This window comes from Apium graveolens, chromosome 9 (genome assembly GCF_009905375.1).
Source record: "Apium graveolens cultivar Ventura chromosome 9, ASM990537v1, whole genome shotgun sequence".
Classification (NCBI taxonomy): domain Eukaryota; kingdom Viridiplantae; phylum Streptophyta; class Magnoliopsida; order Apiales; family Apiaceae; genus Apium; species Apium graveolens.
The window spans coordinates 265,948,366-265,975,167 of record NC_133655.1 but is presented as its reverse complement, the minus strand read 5'-3'; the positions used below and the strand labels follow the sequence as shown (position 1 = coordinate 265,975,167).

The 26,802-nt window shown below is 33.8% G+C and overlaps 3 protein-coding genes across 3 annotated transcripts; 2 read left to right on the top strand and 1 right to left on the bottom strand.

Annotated features, from left to right (window-relative positions):
• The first annotated feature begins 6,217 nt into the window (after positions 1-6,217).
• On the top strand, positions 6,218-8,001 carry LOC141683501 (WRKY transcription factor 23-like). The gene is made up of 3 exons (XM_074488237.1): positions 6,218-6,747; positions 6,867-7,019; positions 7,301-8,001. The coding sequence occupies exons 1-3, from the start codon at positions 6,359-6,361 to the stop codon at positions 7,725-7,727; spliced, it is 969 nt and encodes a 322-aa protein (XP_074344338.1). The 5' UTR covers positions 6,218-6,358; the 3' UTR covers positions 7,728-8,001.
• A 2,762-nt stretch (positions 8,002-10,763) lies between these two features.
• On the bottom strand, positions 10,764-16,989 carry LOC141683500 (flowering time control protein FCA-like). Its single transcript, XM_074488236.1, has 12 exons — positions 16,615-16,989; positions 16,354-16,424; positions 16,004-16,082; positions 14,736-14,818; positions 14,596-14,650; positions 13,303-13,382; positions 12,635-12,701; positions 12,332-12,411; positions 12,137-12,201; positions 11,624-11,684; positions 11,292-11,432; positions 10,764-11,206 (listed from the first exon to the last, which is right to left on the bottom strand). Exons 1-12 carry the CDS (start codon positions 16,823-16,825, stop codon positions 11,066-11,068), a joined length of 1,134 nt encoding a protein of 377 aa, XP_074344337.1. The 5' UTR covers positions 16,826-16,989; the 3' UTR covers positions 10,764-11,065.
• Positions 16,990-18,235: 1,246 nt separating this feature from the next.
• On the top strand, positions 18,236-24,161 carry LOC141684812 (uncharacterized). Its single transcript, XM_074489940.1, has 9 exons — positions 18,236-18,676; positions 19,325-19,693; positions 19,801-19,941; positions 20,018-20,121; positions 20,205-20,426; positions 20,775-21,269; positions 22,358-22,725; positions 23,508-23,601; positions 23,683-24,161. Exons 1-9 carry the CDS (start codon positions 18,509-18,511, stop codon positions 23,825-23,827), a joined length of 2,106 nt encoding a protein of 701 aa, XP_074346041.1. The 5' UTR covers positions 18,236-18,508; the 3' UTR covers positions 23,828-24,161.
• Positions 24,162-26,802: the final 2,641 nt, after the last annotated feature.

Below are 26,802 nucleotides of genomic sequence, written 5' to 3'. Positions count from 1 at the left end.
CTTGTCTGTATTCTACGCTATATCTCAGTAGTGCCTATCCAAATATTACTCTCAGAGTCCATTACGACAATCTAAACTTAGTTTGAACCTACTGTCACCTAGAAAACATAGAGTACATGTGAAGATAAACTTAAGGTTTTATACTTGACTATACTAATGTAGGACAGGGTGTGCGAGATATTTATATCAATATTATACTAATGTTACATGTACTTGCTAAGCTACATACAAAAACACAGTACAAGATAAATAAATAACAAGTACAAATAATAGAATTCTACAGATCTAAATTAGCAAACAGAGAGATAGTGTTTTAGTCTTTATAGCATCTTTTATAAACACAGAGATATAAAAATAAATTACTCGATGTTGAGATAGTGTTTCATTTAAAATGTAAAGCTTCTGTTAGAAACACAGAAAAAGCCCATATCATAAAAACAAAGACCAAATTCAGAATATACCCTAAATCAAAAGCACCAAAAGTCACATAACATACATTATTACACCAATTAAACACATTATTAGACATAAAACTCTAATTCATACATTCTAACAAGTAATCCATCACATCAACCCAGAGATAAATATTCATCAAAATATTGATCAAATATCTTACCTGATTCAGATAAATGGTCTCACAAAAAAGTACATGTTCAACCTCATTCTCCCACTTGATTTTCGTTCCTCTGTAATGATAGAAAATTGTGACCATCAGATGATCTCAAAATAGAGGCATAAATCAAGTAAGATATATCAGCTTTGACTAGCGTATTCATGTTGTTAACCTTATTTGTTTCCCTTAATTTATTAATATAAGCCTCTTAATTACTTTATTAAATATTCATGTAATATTTCACTAGTGTCAACTTAAAAAACATCCAACTTATTCGTACACTGCACATGAATCCTCTCAACTTTACACCATTCTGACACTTTCTCCACAACCTCAATCCAATCCTCAGACCTCAAACTCTTCCTCCCCAACTGCAAAAACCTCTCTCCCCAAACCTCCAATAGCTAGGGGGAATAAACCTCGGATCAGTTCGGTTTTTAGATAAAACCGGAACCGGAAGTTTTCGATTTTTAAAATTAAAAACCGCAACCGCAACCGATCCATCGGATCGTTTTCGGTTTTAAAAACTCCGGATCTATTTATATCGGTTCGGTTTTGGTTGCAAAACCGGTTAAAAATGTATTATCTCAAAACCATGTGTAGGAAGGAAGGTGGCTGATTGGTAACTCAAATCAGTTATATTCTAGGATCGTCAGTGAAGCTGATATTCATGTAAAGCTTCTAGAATTTCATATAATTTAAAAAAAATATGATGAACAACATATTTTAATTATAAAAAGATCAGCATCCATAGCATCATAATACTAATACAATGTTCATTGCTTCTACCTAGTTAAACCATGTAATCAACCAATATAGTTTGCAAAAACTAAACAAACAATTACAAACCAAAATCATACAACTTACAGTATTGAAGCTCACTGAATCATTTAAATGAACTACTGAAGTTTTTGCTAGGTGGACTGTTATAGTGTTATTGGACTTGTAAATATTTTGTAAGGCCCAATAGAATAGATAACCTATTACTGATGATACTAGTCTGCTACTGAGTTCCAGCCATAGTGTTATTTAATTTGATGTTATATATATACATATATTTGTTAATTATATATATATATATATATTTATTTAAATAATCGGTACGGTTCGGTTTTTCTTGGATCGGTTTGGACCTAAAACCGGAACCGGAAAATTATCATCGGATCGGTTTTTAACCTTTTCGGTTTTGGATCGTTCGGATTTGTGTGGATCGGTTTTTTGCGGATTTTACTGGTTTCAGATCAGTTTCGATTTTCGTTCGGTTTTTTGCTCAGCCCTACCAACAGTAGTTGGTGTCAGGGCTGATTTCACCAGTGTCAACTTAAAGACTCTCTAGCTTAACCGCCGCAACTTAACTTGCGAATACAAAACACAAAAAAAAGAAACACATGAAATTATAAACCCTAAATTATAAGCCCTATATTATAAACCCTAAATCGAAGCCACAAATACAAAAGTAATGTAAAATCCAAAAGCCCCAAATCAAAAGCCCTAAAAAATAAACCCTAAATCGAAATAAGTCCCAAATTATCTGCATAAGTTCAAAACAGATAGTTCAAAACAAGTTCAAAAATACTTATAAGAAATTCAAAACTTACAAGAACGGGTGATTTATAAATCGAAGCCCACACTTACCAATCGAATCCCAGATTTACAAATCGAAGCTTTAAGGAAAGATAATCGAGTTCTTGAAAGAGAACACGACAATTGAAGATCGAAGCTTTAAGCCAATAGCCGCCCAAATCGAGTTTAAGGAAAGAGAATGAGAGAGTGAGAAAGAGAGTGAGTTTAAGGAAAGTAAAATGTGAGAACGGAAAGAGAGTGAATTTTTGTTAAAGGGGGGAAATAGACGCCCAACAATTTGGCTTCAAAAACTGTGTGCAGATCTGTGTCTCAATTTCTTTTATTTATTTTTTTATTAAAAATTTAAAATTTTAAATATTATAAGAAAAGTGTACAACTAATGTAAAATATATGTCAAAATAACATGACAATGATAAAATTAATCGGAACAATTATTCGTATAAGTGGATCATTGAACAAGAATTTTTTAAAAAATAGAAACCATTCGGGACAAGACTGGGTAACCGGAACTCGTGTTGACCGTAATTTGACTATTATAAAAATACACGATAAAAAATCTATTTTTTTTTAAAAATTAGTAGGTAACATCATCCGTACAATTGGACCGTCGAACAAGAATTAAAAAAAATCACCACCCGGTACAAGACTAGGTAACATCAACCCATGTTGACCATAATTTGACTATTATAAAAACACACGATATAAAATCTAATATTTTTAAAAATAAATTATACATCTTTAAAATTAGTAGGTAACATCATCCGTACGGTTGGATCGTCGAACAATAATTTTAAAAAAATAGAATCACCACCCGGTACAAGACTTGGTAACAGGAACCCGTGTTGACCGTAATTTGACTATTATAAAACCACACGATATAAATCTAAAACTTTTTAAAATATTTATACATCTCTAAAATTAATAGGTAACATCATCCGTACGGTTGGATCGTCGAACATGAATTTTAAAAAAATAGAATCACCACCCGGTTCAAGACTTGGTAAAAGGAATCCGTGTTGACCGTAATTTGACTATTATAAAAATACACTATATAAAATCTATTTTTTTAAAAAAAAATTATACATCTCTAAAATTAGTAGATAACATCATATGTACAGTTGGATGGTCGAACAAGAATTTTAATAAAATAGAATCATCACCCGGTACAAGACTTGGTAACAGGAACCCGTGTTGACCGTAATTTGACTATTATAAAAATACACGATATAAAATCTTTTTTTTTTAAAAAAATTATACATCTCTAAAATTAGTAGGTAACATCATCCGCATGGCTGGATCGTCGAACAAGAATTTTTAAAAAATAGAATCACCACCCGGTATAAGACTTTGTAAAAAGAACCCGTGTTGGCCGTAATTTGACTATTATAAAAACACACGATATAAAATCTAATTTTTTTTAAAAAAATTATACATCTCTAAAATTAGTAGGTAACATCATATGCGCGGTTGGATCATTTAAAAATAATTTTAAAAATATTAGAACCTGAATATAATAAATATTTTTAAAAATAGTACAATAGTGAAGGCAACACTAAATAACATATTGCAACACTGCAGAGCAAATGCAACGCTATAAAGTGCCATGTCAGCTGCCACGTTAGCATGTGGGTCCCACAGGTGGGTCATCCCTTTGTCACGTTAGCATGCCACGTCATCAGTGGACCCCACATATGGGCTCCACATGTGCCATGTCAACAAAAATGGCCCCCTCCCGTGGGACCCACATATCACGTCAGCATGCCACGTCAACAACGGTGGGTCCCAAAGTGGGTCCAGCATGCCACCTCAGTTTTTTTGTCCATGTCAACATTTATTAAATTAAAAAAATGTCTAATGCAACGCTATGAACTTTACGGTTGCATGTTGCGTAACACTAACAGTTATAAACAACGGTAGCTTCAATGTAATGCAACGATTTCTCCACTGTGTTGTAATGAACTGAAAATTTTATAGATAATGCAACGCTTTTCGTACAACGCTAGCTAAAAAGCGTTGCATATGTGCAATTATGGGGTAATGTATTTAGAGAATGCCCGTGTATGTTAAAGATTATGTTATGTATAAGTAATCGACCTCCAAAATATCTTGTTAGTATTTTTCTCTATCGCCCACAGTGAGTTACATGTCATTCTATTTCTTAAGTGTTGTTTTCTTTGAAATGTATGGTGAAAAATGAATGTAAATACAAATTTATGATTATGCCTCCTGAATCAGAGCCTGTCGCTTAAATGCGATTTACCTTGGTTCACGTGGTTTGCAGGCTATTGCGTGAGCCCATAGGGTTTACCCAGTGCGCACCCGAAGGGTAGCGGCTGCGGGTTACCTACGATAAAAAAAAAAGAATGTAAATACACATATAATTTTTGGCTTATAGCCTTAATTAAAAATATGATCATGTTGGTTTATATTGGTGTTTGTCTGCGGCCTTACACGTCACAAATTGAAAGAATGGTATCGACGAAAGTAGATAATCATAGCAATATTTTTGTATCAAATTCAAATGAAACCAAAAGGAGCCTAACATGTTCAAAACTATGTATTTGTTAATATATTGAATGAGGGATGTGAAAAGTTACTAAGGTCAAGTACAAACATTTAAATAATAATGAAAATAAAATTATAAGCGTACAAACTATTATATTTTGCAATATCTCAAACAACCACGAACACTTTTACAACAACCCCCATGGATCACACTTAGCAGTGGACAACAACAAATACCACAAATATTTTTACAACAACCCCATAGATTGCCATTAGCAGTAGATAACAAGAAATACCGTTTTCAGACTCTATTGTTTCAGTTTATTGTCATATTTTCAAGAACACGTTCAATCCAAATATCACCACATCCCAAGAATAAGTCATATACACAAATAAATACGTTCTCAATTCACCGGGAAACGACATGAATATACTGTCAAAAATTGAAGTTAAAACAAATACTCGTAACAACATTACAATCACATCACTAATACTCATGCTCATATGCACAAATACATACATCATGTATTTATCAAACAATAATATAAATATATCGTTAACGATTACAATTAGAAAATAAAATTCAATTCATGTAATATAGAACATGTCCGTGCATTGCACGTGTCATAGAGTTGGTTGCATTAAACTTGCTTTGTGAAGGTAAGTAATAACAACATTTTAATCCTAATTTTGAAAGAACACATGGTTCACTAAAATATACGTAAACTCTTGTTCTGATGTCCTTTTTTCTAAAGCAAGATTTTACCCTGTAACACAACTAGCTTTATAATATGGGCGATGCATGTGTCTTCATTAATAATTTTATATTATTTAAAATTATAATAATTTTTTTGGAATCATTACCTTATTAGTATATTTATAAATAATAATATAAATATTTATTATTGGCGAGATTCGAACCTAAATCTTGGGTAGTGTATAAATAATAATATAAAATATTTGCTGTTAGTTGGGTTCGAACCTGAAAATTTTAGTAGTGTATAAATAATAATATAAATATTTGTTGTTGGTGGGGTTCGAACCTGAGAGTCTGAGCAGTGTATATAGTATATTTAAAAAGATCCAATAATCATAAATGGGATAACGAAAGTAACCAAAAAATCATACTAAATTAAACTCTATTCTGATTATTAAAACATAGTATAGATAATACAGATTACACAACCATGGAATAGAAAAAATTAATTAGATAGAAATCCAAACTTGTACAAAAAGGAGTCCAAATTATTGACATGCATTTAACTAAAATACTCATATTCTCGGGTTGACATGCACATACGTACTCCTAGAATATTACTTCAGCCAAACTCAAACTTTGTACAAGCCGTAATAAGCCACGTACACAATGATCGCGTTCACACAGTAACTAGATTACCGGTCAAAACCACAGTATGAAAGCGTAGACCCACTACCACTCTTACTCCCACCATTTAATGCACTCTCACCAGCCCCCTCCTCTGCTTTTGTTTGGTATATTTCGTACAAATCCTTGACCGACACCTGTCAGTCAACACTGTCTATATTCACCTCATCCTCCCTTCTGTTACACAATCCCCCCTCCTATTTGCACTTTCTCTCTCTCTCTCCCCCTCTCTCTCCCCCATTAATCTCTCCCAATACTTGCTCTTTACTTACATGGAGAGGAAGCAGACAGTGAAACTAGAGGATGGTCAGAAGTGTTTTGTTTCAGATGATGATACTAATAATAATAACACCAACAATCCATTAATGTTATCTGATTTGTTAGGGTTTGGTGACCAGAAGAGCTCAGTAGGGTTCATGGAGTTACTGGGCCTCCAAGATTTTAACAATACTTGTAATAGTACTTCAATCTTTGATATTTTGACATCAGAACAACTAGTAGTGGGTCCACTTCATTTTCAAGAGTCATCAGAAGTTCTGAATAATCCTCCTACTCCTAACTCTTCTTCACTTTCATCTCTCACAAGTGGTGAAGAAAAGACTAAAGTTGTGCAGGTTGATGAGCAAGAAGAGGAGCACCAACACAAAGTTACTAAAACACAGTAAGATTATAAGTTTTTGTACTATTGATTTTTTCTTTATATTTGTAGAAAGTAAAAGTTATTTGTGGAAAAGTGAAAATCTGTTGGTGGTTGATTTGGTTTTCTTTTGGGTGGTTAAGGCTAAAACCTAAGAAGAGTGGGAGTCAGAAGAAGAAGAAACAGTCAGAGCCAAGATTTGCATTCATGACAAAGAGTGAAGTTGATCATCTGGAAGATGGCTACAGATGGAGAAAGTACGGCCAAAAAGCTGTGAAAAATAGCCCCTTTCCTAGGTACTTCTTCTTCTTTTTACATTTTTTTCATAAATTTTTAATAATTAATTTTAAAAAATGTTTGCTTTTTCCATTTGAAACTGAATTGCATGCTTCTAGCTAGTTGATCTTTGAAAATATCTCTACATTCTTTGTTCATGTTCCTATCTCTACTTTCTATATCATCCATTCATAATTTATGCACATATCAAAATGAATAAAGTTAGATTCTAATCAAAATGAATAAAGCTAGATTTTGGATTTTCGGAGGCTCTCTAATTTCATCAAATTTGAATTTGCAGGAGTTATTATCGTTGCACTAGTACATCATGTAATGTGAAGAAAAGAGTAGAACGTTCATTCAATGATCCTAGCATAGTTGTTACAACATATGAAGGCCAACATACACATCTAAGTCCAGTGATGCCTCGGGGTATTCATGCTGGAATTTCACCGGTTTCCGGCATGCCTGCCTTGAATTTCCCAGCCAATATTCATCTGAATAGCCTAATGATGCCGCACCAGCACCAGCGGCAACACCACCGAAACAATCTTGCATTGCCTTCAAATTGTAGTCATGACATGATGATGAATAATTATCCTAACGGTCTTGCAAATGTCAACGGTGGAGGTCTCGGATTCGGATCTCCTTCAACTATGGCATTTTTGAGAGACAATGGTCTTCTTCAAGATATCGTGCCTTCCATTACAAGAACTGAGGATCAGTAGATGCATAACATCAGCTTTCTTATATATCCACTACTTACAAACTTATAAATATGTATTCAGTGACTCAGTTTAGTAACTGACTAGGACTTGTAGCTTCATTGTAGATGGTCCATCGTAACTCATGCAATTCCCTTTATTTCTTTTGTTTTAGTAGCTTCTTGCGAAGCTCTCAGAGTCTGACATGGGTCTATAATCCAATGAAGATACTGGTTTCATACTTTCTTCGTATGTTTGTATATTTTGTCCATTTAATTCAAGCTACTCATCTTTTCCAGTTCTCTATTACCTTTATTTTATATTCTATACAAACTTTTTATAATATCATGTTCGTATATTAGGGTGCGGATCCCGTTTCCTCATCACTGAGAGCTACAATTTTTTTGCGGATAGGTTTAATAATGGAAATTAGGACTGTAATTCGATTCCAAGGCTGCTCGAACTCGTTTAAATGAACTCGACAAATAAATAAGCCGAGTTCGGGCAAAATTAAACGAGCCGGTTTGAGTCGACACATATAATTAAACGAGCCGAGTTCGGATTTAGATTTAGACTCAATTAAATACAAAAGAAAACGAGTCGGCTCGACTCGAATAAATTTGACTCAAATTATTCCCGATTAAAAACTCGGCTTGTTAAGTCTAAATTATGGCCCTACTGAAAATTGATACGATTGCGGGAGGTCACGTAACTTTATCCAACTTTAACATATTCCAGCCGCTCAACACAGTCCAATATATTAACAGTAAGCAATTGGTTTAACGAAAGAAATTTGTCTCACCCTTGACCGTTTGGTACGAAAAGCAGTGAGCGATAAGGTGGGGTTGGCATTAATTTAAATGTGGAGATTATTGGACCAAATTCAAATACGCAAGTATATATTATAATATTTAGTAGTATGTACTCCCTCCGTCCCTCCCGGATGTTTACATTTAGGTGGGGCGCGGAGTTTAAGAAAAATGATAAAATAGTAGAGGAAAGTTAAAAAAGTGAGTAAAGTAGTGGGATCGATTAATATTATATGTATAAAGTGGGTATAGTGGAAAGAAGTAGTGGATGTAGTTATTTTAAAAATTATAAAAACCTTACTATTTTTGGAAAGTTTTGAAATGTAAACAATTGGATGGGACATCCAAAAAAGAAAAGTGTAAATAAATGGGACGGATAAAGGGAGTATAAGATTAAAGAAGGTGAATGTGTGACCGAATTGCAGTGTGACTGCGTGAGTCACCCCATTTTAAATATGCTATTCTCCCAACGTATAACGGTATAAATACTTTAATCACTTTTCTTTAAATCTTTGTCACACGGGTTTGGCTTACTTATACTGCATCAAAACGTGATTTATTATTTTACTATCTTATTGTTTCATATGATATGCTGACGATGAGATAACATCAATGAATAATTACTTATTAAGAATTTGAATCTTCCACAGAAATTTACTCTGTACTTTCTTATCCTAGTAAATTAAATAACAATATCACATACAGGGAAAATCTAAAATAATCCATGCGTAAACATAGAACTTCAGTTCGTACGTTCTTCTCGCAAGAAATTTAGGATTCCAACACAGCTTAAAGCAACTTATGAAATTCAAAAAGATATTTTAATTTTCGTAAAAAGGATACGTGATGTTTAAGTATTCGTGTGATTCATATTAATGCACGAGATGTACATATCATTAATAAAAGAACAACAATCCACGATAGCATTCAACATTCTTCGGGAACGCTTGCAGGAAGTATAGCATTTCACATATAAAATAGAATACCGTGAGATGGTTAGAATTTGTACATATAATTTGTATAAACATACGGTATGTCTGTGATCAGAACAGTACGGATGGGATGAGAATTCAATAGCAGTAATTAACGGGGAGCAGTAGAGATTAAGGTAGGAGTGGATAAGGCCATTTTTAGATGAGAGATGAGAAGAATATATGGGAGAAATAAATGAGAGAGGCAATAAATGCACAGAGATCTTCTTCAAGAGGTTGGCAAAACGTATAAGAATAGGACTTGAACTACTACTGACCTAATTTTATCCTCTAGTGAATTATTGCATCCCCAACCACTGCCTCCCCCTACTAACATTACCAATCACTCACATCTCCCCCTCCCGGTTTCTATATTTTTAGACACAGATGGACACCCTTTTCTTTTTGGTTTCATGGAGTAATATGTCATACTCGCTCGTAATTTCTAGCGATCCCTTAACCTGTTGTTAGTTGTTAACCCCAAAACAATATCCACAGTAATACCATTTCTCGAAACATTTGGACCCTTGATGTTGTTGATTCGTACATAGCAGGAGCTTCCGCTTGAATATAATACGACCGATAACGACTAAACCTGAATAATTAAATAATGTTTAGGTAGCATCAGGATTTAGTGACATTTTATGTAAAGAGATGGAGATCAATTTCAACTTTTAAATTTGTTGTGGTTCCTGTAATATCATTGGCAAATACTGAAGGGGGTTTATTTTATAATTCTATGCAAGTCAAGGAACAAAGGTTTATCCTATAGTAGTAAGCTTTAACACGTAATAGTATATTACTATAATATAACTACAATTCTCAGTGTTACGGTTCAGTTTCATCTCTCACATTTTCTTAGCATATCTAAATATTCGAGAACTTGGATATCTCCGGAGCACAGCCATCTATCAACCAGTGCAAGTTAACATACAAAAAGTGATCCCTTCAATCCCATTAACATAAAGAGCAGCATATGTATCCCTTTTACATAAAGAGAAGCATGTGTATCACATGGTACGTGTATCATATAGAATAAAGCGGGAGAAGATACCACTAATAACTAAGGACAATCGTCGTGACTATCTGATTTTTCCTGGCATAAACTTATTACAAGTGCAAGGCTACGGGTGACGTGTCACAAAAACCACTATTGGTATGCACAAATTTGATGAAAACCACTTGGCGAAATACGAGCTGTATAAAATTAGTAACACAAAAACAGACCAATGCAGACACCAGAAATTAGAAATAAATAGAAATAAACTATTTCCTCCTGCTTACTCTAATATACTATACATATATATATTATATCTAAAAGAATGTATTACATAAGCATTTTTTCTAATGAAAACAGAAAAACTTATACTTATAATATAACATAGCCTACTGCCTATCAGAACATCTCTGATACCTTGCTGTTCAGCAAAAACTATAATATATAATGGCAACTGTAAGTGATGCACAATATGATCTCACAACTATATATATTATGCTACACAGTACAAAAGAGGAAAAGTAAACTGACCAGTACAACTAAAGATGTGAGTTTATTTTTTCACTGTGGAAGCAACATTTGAAGTTACACCTGTTGCATTTGAAAACCTTGATCAGTTGAATGAATCTGAGAACATGACATGTACTGTTTATGCCGAGGATTTCCTTGCTCCAGGCCCTTTTGTATTTGTTGTTCATAAAACGAATATTCCTCCGGTTTCTCCCACTAATCATCAAATCGATAGATAATTTAGCATATCTGCGATTCTAAACCAAGACAAGAAACAGTTCAAACATAATTTTGAACTGACCCGACTCTCACAAGTTGCACAATTGTAGTAGTACAGGTATCCATCTGGACAAACATGCTCACTCCAATCACAATCTTTAGAATTTGCTGGGTCATCACTGAAAGGCTCGGGAGAAGCACAATACCTCATTGAAGTTGGGACCTGTACAATGCTAGAACCTATCACATGCAACCTTCCAGTCCAAGACGACTACAAATTCTTAAAATAAAGTTCACACCGATACCTCTTATAAATCCCCAAAAAAATTAAGAGAGTTAACATAATAAAAGAACTAAACAACCCATTGCTTCTGCACTTTACTATCTTGGCACAAAACACCAATATTTACTAACCTGATGTGATGTATTAGGATGTCTGTACCGATTTGGAGGATCATTAAAATATGGTACCGGCCTGGGCAAGCAAAAACCATTTAGAACATTCACTCGATACACTATTGAAAAGAGTGAGACAAACAAGGGAGCATCATAATGTTGCATACAACTACATGGTCCTTATCAAAGCAATTTATGAAAGTAAAAGACAAATGTCTGTTCAAACTTCAACATTATTGGCATTGTAAGGGCATTATCTGGGAAAATAGGCATTTAAGCATCAAATACACCCACAAACTATGTTAAGAGCACAAGATAAAGTTGTGCTGTTTGCCTGTTTCATTTCATGATCCCAGCTTTGATGGTAGGTCAAGACTTAAGGGGCATTTGCTAAAAGAGATCAGCAAGTGCAGTTATCAGATTATGAATCAAATTTCCCTGTATTAGGTTTATTGATCATGAATCTTATTGAATTGATATTAAGTAGAAAATTTATTCTTATTTTTTTAGTTAGGTGGCAAGGGCTTGAACCTCGAGTCTTCAATTCTGGGCTTCTTAGGATCTGCAAATCGAACAATTAGTGGCTGATCGCAACCCTGCATGACAAACAAACAGATTTCACAAAAACAGCATTCTTCAATGTTTTGTTTGTTTGATATTATAATAGAATACAGCATGATTTCTGGAAGAATTTTCATGGGAGTGATAACACTAAAACTGTCTTACCCTCATTATGTATGTTCCATGTAATGCATTAATTGCAGCGACTGCCATATCTCTATGTGAGAACTGAACAAACGCATATCCTATAAAGCAGACCATAAGTAAATTAAGTATAGAAATCATAAACTCAGGTATAATTAGATTATAGAATACATGAATGGAGCAATTTTGAAATGCTAACAAGTAGTTCAGGTTAAAAGCTAGATAAATAGGGCCGTTTGAGTGTAGTCAACTAGTTTACTGCCTCTGCTAATATGACGTATTAGTGATAGATACATTCGTTAATTTGAAAAAAATTGAACTCACCACGGCTTTGCTTGAATTCATCGAGAGCCATGAAGACATCTTCAACAAGACCGTAAGGCAAAAATATCTAAGAGTATTATAAAAAAAAATACATAACATCTTGTTAGCGGTGAAGGCTTGATATATCAAATATTTATTACGTTAGCCACAATAACAATAAGCACATGTAAAAAATGATAACCGGAATCATTTCCTAAAAAAATAATTAAGCTCCAACTATTTGTTCAGCTGGCTGGGATGCTAGTATAGATAGATGATAGTTCAAAAATTAAACATCAATGAACACGACATACATATCATGCATATCTCAAAACCCGCTTAAATATCATGATTCATTTACAGTAACATATATATTTATCTGTAAAAATGGATTTGAACATTAATCACATGCATATCAGTTCTCTCATTATTTTTGGATATAGCAATCTGTTAGACCAGTTGCAATGCTGGTTATAAAACTACGCACAAGAATTCAAACTTCAAACAGTTCCAGTAAGCACCTACAAACAAGTGCACTTGGACTAGTATGTTGTGCAGGAAAAGCAGCAAAGAAAACATAATCATAAAGCAAATACACCTGTAGGCACACCTAAAACATAATGACAGGAAAAAACTCATATTATATATAGTTTCCATAAGATTAAATGTGAACACAGTGGAAAGCATACTTCTTCAATTTCCCTTCTGCAAGCTTGCTTGTTCAAACAACCGACATAGAGTTTGAATGTATATGTCCCAAAGCTGGTGGCTGTGAAAGAAAGACTTGTCAGAAATTAATAAAAAATTATAATTAAAACGTAGTAAATTTAATAAAGCATATTTCAAGTAACATATATTATTATTAATATCCATGCAGGAAGATCATGTTCCCCCACAAAACTGCAAGCTACAATTTCATAATATGTCAGACGAGAGTGTTTCACCCTGCCAAAGCTAATCCCATTATCCAACATGCATGCAAAAGCAAGCAATGTACGACGCACTTTCACATCTATTGAGTTCTATTAAGTTCATTTATTATATCTTCAGACAAAACTTCTAGGTCACTCGTTCTCACGTGCAAGTGTGCTTTTGGATGACTTTTATACTCATAGCCATACTGTTGAATTTGTACCATAGCTACCGATTCCATCAATTACTTGTGCTACAATGGGAAATAAAAAAATAATTTTTGGTCAAACAGGACATAAAGAATTGCATGTTTTAGTTTTTGTAAGAAGATCTGACAAATGAAATCATGCCAAAATATACAACACCTTGTGCTAGATGTATATATGAAATCGAGTAAGATATTCTGTTAGTGCATAGTGGTAAACTTATTGTAGGACATCCATAATGTTTCTCTTTTGATCCATCCCATACGTGCATAAAGATATACCATGTAATAGCTAGTTTAAGCACTTGATATATATATCATCGACAGTGTCTCCAGAAGAATCCGAATATACAAAGTTAAGACTGCAATTCAAGTCAGGTAGATTGTTGAGATTTGGAAAATGAGCTTGAGCTCAAGATTTTATAAATAAGCCGAGACAAGCTTTTTTAACAAATAAACAGACTTTCGCTGTTCAAATTAAGCTCAATTCCTACTTAATCTAAGAACGAATTTAGCTCTAGTCAAATTCGATTTACACAGGTATTTTTATCATTAAGGGAGCAGAGTGTAGGTGAATCAGCCAAAATTCGTTCACACGCACAATCTTGTTCAAATTCAGTCGTTAAAATAGCGGGCACCGAGTTAACCCCAGATAAATGACTTTGATGTCAAAAGGCTCAAAAGTTTGATTTAAACTACGGCCCAATAAATCATCTACGCACATGAAGGCGGGGACACATGGTTCACTTATAAAGCAATTTTATTCATCCATGCTGAAAATATTGGATCCCTCTGACACCGAGATTGAAATAGAGATATCATACAATCATTTATAATATTGCAAATTTGCAAGGAAACAAACTACCTGGACGTCTTCGTTCTTTATCATCCGCATATCTAACTCTGATGGGGACCATTTCCTAAACAAGACGAATATATAGACAGTTAGCTAAATGCGACATATTCAGAGGTAACCCGCATTCTTAACCTCCCGATCCAACTTACCCCTGAAAATGTGTATTGTTGGTCCAAATATTCTATCGCTCGATCAGCATCCTCAAAGTTTGAAAATTTTATAAAACAACATCCTGCAAGATAGCAGATGTCACGTATTAATTTAGACTACTCTAAACTGGTTTATAGATAAGCTGGGCAGTAAATCACATCGGAAGTTCCATAGGATGGGTTGACCAGATAGAAAATTGAGAATATTAGTCACTAGTCATGTTTTATAGTACTGCAAACAAAAAGTTTTATCACATGCAAGAAGCATTCCAGCAGAAATTTAAGTTTAACTTTTACAATGAAAAGACATAAACTATGTCATTGTAGCCTTAATCTAGATACATAGTTCAGCAGCAGTGCAGCACATAAAAGGGAAAAACTTATTGATGATATGTTGGAACATTTTCATTGATTAATTGAAATAAGAATTGTTTCTCTTGTCATAGTTTGCGAACCAAACATAATTTTCTCTTTTGCGGTTAATCAATCCTGGTAGCTCTTCTGCAGTTGGATCAGCTAATCCACCAGATCTAAATTTTGTTGCTGTTTTTCTTCTTGTCCTGCACCAACTTGTATTAAGGGTATCAAGTTTGTTTATTAATTCCTTAATAGTTGGGAGATATAGGGTTTAACAAAAAAATACTATTGAAAAGATATGCTAAACGTGCCTATGTGCGTGGCTTCCATAACATTTCGACACATGATCTACTAGGAAATTGTTCAAACTTTGGTTGAGCTGATACTTGTAGCCAAATGCATCAATTTGTACCACTCAACCAAAATTGATCAACTACGACATCAATGAGGCTTTAATCACGACTTCAGATTAAATGTGGAATTCTAGAGCAGCAATATTCAAATGAGAAAAAAAAATGACTGTTTTTAGTTTCGGCAACATACAATACATTGTAAAGAGAATAAGTGCACAAAAAAAAAAATTAATACGAAAAAGGTGGGAGAAGGCTAGATTAACATAAAGAAAAGATCACAATTAATTACTTCAGAACATAGATAAAATATATTTCTATGCTAAAAATATGCATGATAGTTGATAGGTTCGATGTATAAACATAAAGTGCCTACTCACTAGTATACAGGAATTATGTCCTGAACCAGGACCAGCTCCATTTTACATTCTAAACAAGTTCTCATGCACTGTATAACCCTTAGTATGGCCGAGTAACCAACAACAAAATTCCAATGATGCTTCTATCCCTTGACATGACACTGATTTAAATAAAAAAAACGTATACACAGCACCAACTAACCTTGTTGCATGCCAGTTCTTTTATCCCTAAGAAGAATAACCTCAATGATATTTCCATGTTCTCCAAACAAGGAGCGCATCTGGCATAAAAAACCACTATTAGTACATAAATATACAGTATAGACATGAAGACTCTAGACCAACGTCAAAATCAGAACTGCACAGAAAATAAGAGCATCTCTACATTGTTTAACTCTTTTAGCATTACGTTACTAATAACTGTATTCGATTATATTTATGATTCATACAAAAACACTTAATTTTGCAACTTCGACGAAAGTTTAAATAAATACACAGATATTGTAACATTAAAGACTAACATAACTTAATCATGAAAGTGAGTTAACTTACATCGTGTTCAGTAACATTTCTCGGTGTCCCTCCAATGTACAATTTTGCAACAGAGCCCCCCTCAGCACAACCTTTACATTTATAAATAAATTCAGAAACATTATAAATAATATACACATATACAAATATACAATAATCGAGAATTCTCGCGGTGAAAATAATTAATCTAAACCTGCAAAACAACTTATACGAGAGAGTGCAGAACAATTATTCTCATGTGTTTTTACGCTAAAACTGTTATCGAAAAAAGACGAGACATACCTGAACTAAAATGTGGTCTTTTACGGCCATGAGGAGAGAAATTGAAACCGCCGGAGCCACCAAAAGAGTCGTTATGTTCGGAATAATTGTTCATGTTCTGGTGGTGGTGGTGGTGGTTATGAGAGCGAGAATTGTCGGAGGACCAAGACGACGTCGTTGAGTTAGGGTTGCGATTGTAGTCTAAGTGATCATCGCCGTTGTAATCGTCCATTTTGAATTGGGAAGGTTTTGAAACCCTAATTTCTGTTTGTTGTTTTGGTAGGAGAAGATGATGATGACCCGAATGCTCGACCCGGTATTGTTGTTTTTTAAACAGAAAAAAAGCATATTAAAATTCCAGATTTGATAATAGATGAAATTTATAATTTTAGTGCCTTGATTGGTTCCTTTTTTCAAAGTAGAACACAATAAAAAAAATTGTTTATTTATTATTAATGTTTTCGATAATTTCTTTTCTCATATATTATTATTTTGGAGTTGTTTAGATTTTAGAACGTTCAAAAGATTTTCATATGTTATAAATCTTGTTTTTATGCGATATATTAATTTGTTTCAAAAAATTAATGGCATGCTTCTAAAAAATGGTAAATTGTATACAAATTACAATTATAGCCTTTAAATGACTTAGATTTAATAAAAAATATCAAATTTTAAATTTTTTTTAAAAAAATACATAAAATTTTAAAAATAGTTTAATTCTTACATATCACTATTTAAAAATAATTAATACAATGATGTAATCAATATTTATGAATGATAAAAAAGATCAAGTATCATATCTTTTCATTTAACTAATTAATCGGATATCATCGTAAAGATATCATTCAATTTTAATTGGGTAATGAATAAAAATATATAAAAAATATGAGACAAAAATAACATATTTTAAAGGTAATTAAGACATGGTTATTCCATTTACTTATTTAAACGTTTCACTTATTTTTAACATGACGTTGTTGAATTTGTTGGGAAAAATATATCATGTATAAAAATATTATTAATAAATGTGTTTGTTAGAATAAGATTTGTAATTCATCAGTTATATAAAATATGCGCACATTATGTGCGTAACTCGTACATTTGCATAAATTTTTTAAAATAAAATTTGTATTATTTTTTAAGTTATGAACAATGATATATTATAAATAAAAAATAAAAAAATAATAATTAATATGTAATATATTTACCTTAATTATTATAAAATATATAATTTATAAATAATTTATAAATATTAATTAGATTTCAAAAATTAAATCAATCAAATATTTTTTAAAAATTAATCAGAGTTTTTTTTAAAATCATAGATTTTTAGAATACTAACTATCTAAATATAGAAAAAATGACAAAAATAGCCAATTTTTTTAAAAAATAACAAAAATAGTCATTCTGAAAAAAATGACCAATTTTAACCGATTGAATAATCCCAATTTATATAAGATATGAGTATCTTATATAAAATTAATACACTTGGGTATCCATAAAGTTGGCCAACTTTTCGTCATTTTTGTTAATTTTATTTAAAAATAAGCTAAATTTGTTTTTCGTAAATATTATTAAATTCGTTTTAAAATAAAATGGAATAAAGTATATCAATAAACAAAAATATAATGTACCTAGTATTCGCCGCCAGGTCATAGACACAAGCAATCTCAGCAATCATCGTACCAGTACATTGCTTCTTGGTTTTCCTCAACTGTGTCTACATCTCTATCTCTATACTCACCCAATTGAAACATAATCAAGACTTGTCCCAATACCAGGACTCAACAAATCAAAACATATGCACATTTGAGTGTTTCATCTGAGTATTCAGATCTCACAAGATTTAATATTGGACCAGGAATGATTAAACTGAGTTGTTGCAGCTGCTGTTGTTACTAAAGTACGATTAGTTATGGTAAAAAAGTGTAGAATTTGGTGGCCCACCCATCTTTCAACTGACCCAACACATTCTTCTACACTCTTGTTTGGTTGGTTTGTTGAATCCCCTTCCTCGGATTTGATAGATGTTGTTGTTGCTTTTGGTTGGACTCATACGAATGTTCACTCCTCTCGTCTTCAGGTATAATAATTAACCCGCGATACGATGATGCCCCCTTTGATTTCTTGCATTTTTCGTGTTTTAGTTGTACATGTTTCTTGAATGTGTGTTGTTTGTGTACAATTTGGGGAAATTTATAAAGTTTGTGTGTTTCCTTTTAAGAGGATTATGATGTTGGTAGTTTGGAAAGATAGTAATGCTTAGAATTTTCCTTTACGTGGATTTTAGATCTCACTTGTGTTATGTATGAGGGTTATTATAGATTGGATAATATGGTTAATGAAAGTTTTGCCCTAATTGAGTTGTGGATTATGCACGTTTCGGTTGACAATTGGTTTGTAGCCTATATGTTAAAAGGTGGGTGGTCTACTATAATAGCTATCCGACAATTGGTTTGTAGCCTATATGTTAGAAGGTGGGTGGTCTACTATAATAGCTATCTGGTTCTGGTTCAACTTGGCACTAGCTTACAAGATGGTTATTTAGTCAAGTCATTTAATTGAATGATATGACGTGTTGTCGATCACGACTTCCTGGCGTTAGCCTCGGATTTATTGGATTAGTTTAGATGATTTTTATGTTCTTTGCTTAATAAAAATGGAAGTAGTCACCTGACTTGAGATAAGATTTAGTAATTTTGTTGTAATAACAAATTGTTTTCCAAACCAGGAAATCATCAACCAGACAAACCGAAAGATGCCAATGGGACTACAAGATGAATCTAATCTTACTATTATTGGTTGTTGTCAAGCAAATCTCCAGGGTGACGGCAAATCAGTAGCTTCTGTAGCCAAAACAGATCATGACACCGTCTCTGTTAATGGCATTGTACATTCGAAGAAAGATCAAAAGAGTTTGAAGATGAAGAAGAATAAAAAGAAAATGTCGGAACTTAATAAACGGATGTCTATTGAAAAGAAAAACTGGATACAGCTTGTATATGACTATTCAGGATATGTTGGTAAAAAAACATATTGGATTCCCAAAATGCAGCACATAAAATGGGATGGTATGACAGTACCTGATCTTCATCTCCACGTATGTAAGTCTTGATTAGCTTTATTGCACGCTGAAGTTTCAGTTATGTAAGAGTGTTTTTATACCCCTTTGTCGTAATATGTCTTTGTTTGTTTCCACAATTATAGGTGATAGTATATGAAACTCCGAAATATGGGGGTCACCATTTTTCATTGGGTCCTTATAGTACTTCCAAGCATAAAAAGAGCACTATTAAAAAACCCATGTGGATTGAAGAGCTTCATGAAAAGCAGATGCTCCCTGACTTGGTAATATATCTTGGTTGATTATGGTATTTGTTGGTTACCAAGATGTTAACTTCTTCCCATGTTTCTTGGAATTTAGGATACGGTCATCTTAGCAATTAATAGTGGTGCTGCTGCCAAACAATATTTTGAAGAGCTTCTACTTCCCGGTGTATCAAAAGCTCGATTCTGCAGCCTGTACATGTAAATGACTGCTTCAATATTTTTCCTCGTGCCAGCTTTTCTTCTCTGTTGAAAGTTCTAATGGTATGTGTTCTATTTTTCAGGTTTATTGCCTTAACATGGAGACTTTTTGCCATTCTTGTCGCTTCGTTGTCTACTTTAATCTATGCCATTCTTCAATTTCTCCGGGTTTTGCTTAGTTGCGGATCAGAGTCATGTATGTACATCATATCAACAAAGTTATTCATCCGTACGTATAAGAATGTTCAGTTCCGCTGTTGTCAAATCTTGTACTGGCCTATCTTCCTTCAAAATGGTGCTTGCAGGTAGTATAGTCTCTGTCACATAAAATATCCTGTATGCCTTATGAATTTGTGTTATTATATTTTGTGCTAGATCTTCTCTCATCTTCATACTTAATGGAGAAATAATTTGACAAATATTTGATTTATTTATGAAGAAATGATGGACCAGTCATTTTGTCTGTACTGTATTTACCACGGTGGTAGGCGACAAAGATATGTATTTTGTCGTCTTACTGTCTCACTGTCTTATCGCATATTTGTTTTTTTTATCTTTACTCACCACATATTTTGTTGGCCTGTATATTGTCATCTTCTCTCTCTCTGAGCGAGGTTTCTAATTTGCCTTATCATGATTTTCACTCTTATAAGGTCTACATCGTGCGTGGAGTTTGCAGAAAAAGCTGCACTACGGAAACATTCAATGTGGTCAAGCGTTGTGGTTGATGTTCTTTTTGGAAACATTCTTGGCGTTTTAGTGCTGATTCATGCAGAATCTGTTACCAGCTGGACTTTAAAATTGTTCATCAACATAACTAACTATGTATTGCGTATGGGTTGCGTGTCTTTAATGGGAAACCCAGCGGGTTTCAAGTTAAACAATGAACTAGCTACTGTTCTAGGCATGCTTTCTCTAAACGCAATTCAAATTTGGTCTACAATCTGTTTTTTCCTGAGTTCCTACTTCCTATATTTCATTAGAGGGGTCGCAATATGTGGAATTCTTTTTGGTCTAACCACATCTGCTGCGCTAATTATAGACTTTATTTCACTTGCAACGATGCATGTGTGGTGTCTTCATTGGTTGATCTCGCTTATATTTTCACATCAGCTACAAGCAGTTGCAGCTTTATGGCGGCTCTTCAGGTATTTTGCGTTTCTGACAAAAGAAACTTTTTTTTGTACATTTTCCGTTCTAATAGTAGATCACCACATTCTTTTTTAATCAAATCACTAGGTAATTACTACAACCAAATCTGCAACAAGTTCTCTCTGATTTAAGATTAGCTTGATTTTTAGAGAAGTACTTAAATAGGATATGAACATCCATGGACTTGGAGGACTATTATCAATTCCAGCTGAGGTCTTCAAAGTTCAAATCACAAATCTTGCTCTGGACATATTAGCTTATACAATTTTAATGAGCTGATCTAGCTCATATGTCTTTTCATGCTTAGCTCATATAATCTTTGGGCCGTCCTACAAATGAAGAGAAAATCTGAAGTACTAAACAAACCTTCCCGCTACATTTTTGTGGCTCTGTATAGTCTACTAAAACAAATTATGTTTTCATGTCAACTTTCCAACTGAAACTTAATCTGAAAACATAGATTGTAAAAGATACAACTGTTTCGATGAACATTATCAAACCAGAATGGCATGATTTTTTTTTCTTCACAAAATCAACATATAGCCTCCCAATGTATCAAAAAGAAAAGCTTGGAAGAAAATTCAGGTTGGATAGTGATTTATTTCAGCATAATGTATTGCCCACGCGGAGATTTAGTTGGCAAAAATTGGGTTTAAAGTGAATTCCTTACGTTTGCCCATGAATTAAGGGTTGTTCTTATTTTGCAACAGCTATGCTAACTGTCTGTTTACTTTTAACAAAGTGTTAGTTGATGTATATAAATTTTCTGTCTGGAATTTTTGTAGTCAAATAAAGTCATTTGCCTATGTACGAGACTGGCCTCTTGGATGGGATTGATCCAATTTTTTTTGTATAATACACTCTCCTTTTGCTTCAATTTTCATATCATTGTTTCCTGATTTATGTCATAATGATTAACAGTCTTCTTGCTTGGTTTAGAAGTTTGATGTTTCATCTGGATACATATATTTGTTAAAGGAAAGATTTATTTTGTAAATTGGATGGCTGAGTTAGAAATTCCTAAATGGATGACTATCAGTTAGGTATCTAATTCCGTGTCCTGAAAAGTAATCATATGTTGCAGGGATCAGAAGTTGAATCCTCTTCGTCAGAGGTTAGATAGTTATGATTATACAGTGGATCAGCATGTTGTCGGCTCACTCCTATTTACACCAGTGTTACTCCTGCTGCCCACTAGCTCTGCTTTTTATATCTTTTTTGCCTTGATGGGCACAACTGTCAGTTTTATTTGCATATTCATCGAGCTTGCCATTTCTGTCATTCATGCTACTCCCTATACAAAAGTGTTCCTATGGATGGTGATGCCAAGAAGATTTCCCTTGGGATTATGGGTTGAAATTGTTCGTCGTCAAAGTGATGCTAGTGATGATTTGGAGATCGGAGCAGTTGGCAGTTTAGTGTTATTTCTTCACAGCAGCTGCTTGAATATACGTAAGCCCGTGAGCTAATGTTTTCAGTCTATATTTTCAATATACGTTTATACATCAGAGGGTAAATAACATTTTTAATACCTGATCACAATGTTGCATGAAGTTTGCTCTATAAGTGCATCAGTCACTCACGATCTTACCCAGCATTCTAGAAATTAACATATAAATTTTTGATAGTTTAGGATCATTTTGCAGTTTTAAATTTTACTTTCAATTTTCTGTTTTCACTTTGAAATGTCCGGATGTAGTTTGAAGGTAAAGATCTTCTGTGTCAAATAAATTATAAGTGAAGATGATGCTGAAGCTTGAAGTATCGGTTTTATACAAAAGAATTTTAGTTAAAGCAGTGTAACTACTATGCTATAAAATTGTGTGGAAGGTGTACTGTACTGTCCTAGCAATTTATCATTAATAGCTGTGCTAAACTAGTTAGAGCCTGCCACATGAATCCTTTATTTCCAGTACATCCTGTATGCGACCATGTTCTTTCTGAGATATTTGGCGCACAGATATATTTGTTTGTTGATTCTGCCAAAGTAGATTTTGGTAACAGTTTAAATGTAAACTTGCCTCAACTTTAGTTGCTAGAACATATACCGGCATATGGTTATTGATATGAACGACTTTGGCTTGTTAGACGATGTTTTGGAATGCATGTCAATAATACATATACCCCTATTGCAGAAATTTACCTGTAATTGTATTACATGAACAAATACAATGAGCACTGTGAGATTGTGGGGTGCTTCTTTTATGTTCTAACTTTTGTAATTTTTATCTCAGGACAAGTAGTCTTTCCTCATTATAAATTTCTATGCTCTGCTGTTTCAAGATTGTCATTTGCTACATCAATGTATGGAATTTTGATTGGACGAAGGTGAGTACTATAATTCTTAGTGTATCCACTCAGTTGTACTGCTCAATCACCCCCATTTCTAAAACGTCTACTTCTTCTCAGTTTGCCTTCTGCACTGAACAGTTTTCCATCATCCTCACTGACTCGTTTACCTATGACATTGCCTTGGATGTCCATCCCTTACAAGGAGTATTGGAGGCTTTGTCATGATGCAGTTCTTGCACGCGAAGAGTGTGTTTTGCAATAATAATTGTAAATTGTTTATCAGGTAGGTGTATACTTTTTAGCTGTAGTCAAGGACGGCTAGAGTTGGTGGCCATAATCATATGCCCAAACATGTTATTCAGATGTTGTAGATCACTACTACTATATGTCATCTTCAATATTCAGATTTTGTAATATCAATCAGTTCATAGGATGATCTATAAGCTACTTTCAGCTTGTAAAAATGAGGTTACCCGCTGGCCTGTGTCTTCTTTTTCTTACTTTTCTTTACATAGTTTTTGGTGGCATTATTTCCTTGTATTGTTTAGTTAATGCATAATTATAAGAATGTTAGTTCCGCTGTTCTTATTTTTTTTATTATTCTTGACATAGCTTTTGCTTACATTATTTTCTTGTATTGTTTAGTTAATGTATAATCACAAGAATATTAGTTTCCCTGTTCTTCTTTTTCTCTTTTCTTGACGTAGCTTTTGTTGTCATTATTTTCTTATATTGTTTAGTTAATGCATAATAGAAAGAATTTTAATTCTTGAGGTAGCTTTTGCTGCAGTTATTTTCTTATATTGTTTAGTTAGAGCATTATAGCAAGAATGTCAGTTCCCCGTTCTTTTTACTTGGCGTAGTTTTTGTTGTCTTCATCTTCCTACTTTTCTTAATGTAGCTTTTGCTATCATTATTTTCTTATATTGTTTAATTGATGCATAATTACAGGAAAAAATACACACAACCATGACGGTCTCAATTGGATGCACATTAAGTATTAAAGAATGGGTAGCAATATGGGGTTTCAGGTCGTGTTTGTATTTATAAACGGGTGAATCTCGGTCGAGTTAAAATTAACAAATATTAAATGAAATCAAATATTAAAGTCAGGGCCTTCTCACACGCTTCCTGCCTTTCGGGTGTGGATAAACTTCATCTTCCAACTTAACTAAAAGATAAAGGGAGTAATTACGAGTGCCTTCTCACACACTTCCTGCCTTTCTGGCGTGGATAAACTTTATCTTCCAACTTAACTGAAAGATAAAGGGAGTAATTACGAGTATGAGCCATAACAATTCCACAATATTATATGAACAAGTATCAACAAATGTAAACATGATAAATTTTATAGAGAATCAATAAGCAATATCAACTATAACTGTTTACTTAAGTAATTTAAAAGAAATGCCGCTAACGGCGGTCAACAATAACTTAGACTAACGGCGGTCAACAATAGCTTAGATTGGACACAAAAGACTATAACCCGCTGATCAGTCGGAATACAGTACGGATCTATGCCTAATAAATCATAGGGTTCAGTCTATCCCTGACCCTTTTTCGTAACCATCAAGTTCATAAAATAAGCATACGCAACAATCGGTGTGCTTAGATGTTAGGGGAACGGTCTACAACAACCGTTTGTTGTAGACCGGTTCATAACAAACACATTCTGAGCCGTTTGGATGGGGATTAGGCGGCTGGGATTAGGGGCGGACCGCGGAAAATTTCCGCGGTTGGATGGGACGGGCCGCTGAAATTTTCCGCGGTTGGGGGTGTTGCTCCCTTATCCCCAGCAACCCAACACCCTCCCCACCACAAAAACCAACAAAAAATCCCCAACAAAAATTCTACTTGGAGAGTGATCAATTTAGGCGAATTTTGGGCATTTTCATCAAGAAATTCAAGTACTTTTGTCAATTCAAGGTATATTTCTTGTCTTCAATTTCACATTTTCATGGCGGATAAATTATTTGCTCGTATGTTTAGTCATAAATGTCAAAATGAAAAAAAAGAGGCTATTGATCATAGTTTACATCTTGATGATTTAAATACTAGTCAAGAATCTAAAACCCCTGTATATGTTGAAGATGATGATTTTGTAGATAGAAATGAGGAATTTATTAATTTAGATGACGCTTTGGTTGATGTTGAAGATGAAAATGATGAAAATGAGGTTGAAAATGATAGTGATAATGTTGAGGGTGAGGATGAGGATGAAGATGATAATGTAGAGGATGCAAATATGTATGAAAATGTTGATGGGGGGAGTTCCATATTTGAATCAAATTTTTCAAAGTGTGGATGAGGCCGGTCATTTTTTAGGGCTTATGCTTTACGAAATGGATTTGCTATTAAAATTCAAGCGAGCCATCGTAATAAAGACAATGAGATATATGGTTGTTTATATGTTTGTAGGCTTTATGGAAAAAGTGTCGTCGCTGAGAGTAGTCAAAATAAACGGCGTAGAGAGGTTCTTCCTAAAAGTGAGTGAAAGGTGAGGATGTATGTTAATTATCAAAAGAAAAAAATGTCTTTGGGAGGTAACTAGCCTTGAATTGGTATACAACCACAGTCTTGTTTACCCTAGTAAGATGAATTTGGTACAACGCGAAAGATATGTCAACACCGCGGCCCGTAGTTTGATTAAACGCTTTATGGTTCGGGGGTTCGTAATTGTCAAGTGATGAATGTGATTGGTAACATTCATGAAGGTAATGATAAAGTTGGTTTCAATGTTCAACATGTTAAGAATGTGTTAACAGACGAGAGGAAGAAAAGGTTTGAGATTAGTGACGCCCAAGCGGGGTTGGACTTGTTGCATAGGTTGAATGAAGAAAGTGGTTCTAAATATTTTATTAGGACCGAAGTTGATGAAGAGAATCGCTTGAAGTGTCTAGTATGGATGGATCCGAGATGTATGATGGCTTACCAAAATTTTGGCGATGTTATGGCTTTTGATACCACTTATCGGACAAATAGGTATGCAATGCCATTTGTCCCATTTACCGGAGTCAATCATCATTATCAATCGGTAATTTTCGGGTTTGCATTGATGCGGGATGAACACGCGTCGACTTTTGAGTGGATTCTTCGTACTTGGCTTGAAGGTGTGGGGAATAATCCTCCATTGACTATAATCACGGATCAAGATCAAGCCATGGCAAGCGCTATTGCGTTTGTACTCCCGAATACTACCCATTTATTGTGTTCTTGGCACATTAGTAAAAAATTCCC

Bases quoted from the DNA above. Each gene is read 5' to 3' on its own strand.
- LOC141683501 (XM_074488237.1), top strand. From the start codon at position 6,359: ATGGAGAGGAAGCAGACAGTGAAACTAGAGGATGGTCAGAAGTGTTTT. The intron at 6,748-6,866 runs GTAAGATTATAA...TGGGTGGTTAAG, and splicing joins CACAAAGTTACTAAAACACA to GCTAAAACCTAAGAAGAGTG. The intron at 7,020-7,300 runs GTACTTCTTCTT...TTGAATTTGCAG, and splicing joins AAAAATAGCCCCTTTCCTAG to GAGTTATTATCGTTGCACTA.
- LOC141684812 (XM_074489940.1), top strand. From the start codon at position 18,509: ATGGTAAAAAAGTGTAGAATTTGGTGGCCCACCCATCTTTCAACTGAC. The intron at 18,677-19,324 runs GTATAATAATTA...TTTCCAAACCAG, and splicing joins TTCACTCCTCTCGTCTTCAG to GAAATCATCAACCAGACAAA. The intron at 23,602-23,682 runs GTGAGTACTATA...ACTTCTTCTCAG, and splicing joins GGAATTTTGATTGGACGAAG to TTTGCCTTCTGCACTGAACA.
- LOC141683500 (XM_074488236.1), bottom strand. From the start codon at position 16,825: ATGGACGATTACAACGGCGATGATCACTTAGACTACAATCGCAACCCT. The intron at 16,425-16,614 runs GTATGTCTCGTC...ATAAATGTAAAG, and splicing joins AAGACCACATTTTAGTTCAG to GTTGTGCTGAGGGGGGCTCT. The intron at 14,819-16,003 runs GTTAGTTGGTGC...GCTATCTTGCAG, and splicing joins AAGAACTGGCATGCAACAAG to GATGTTGTTTTATAAAATTT.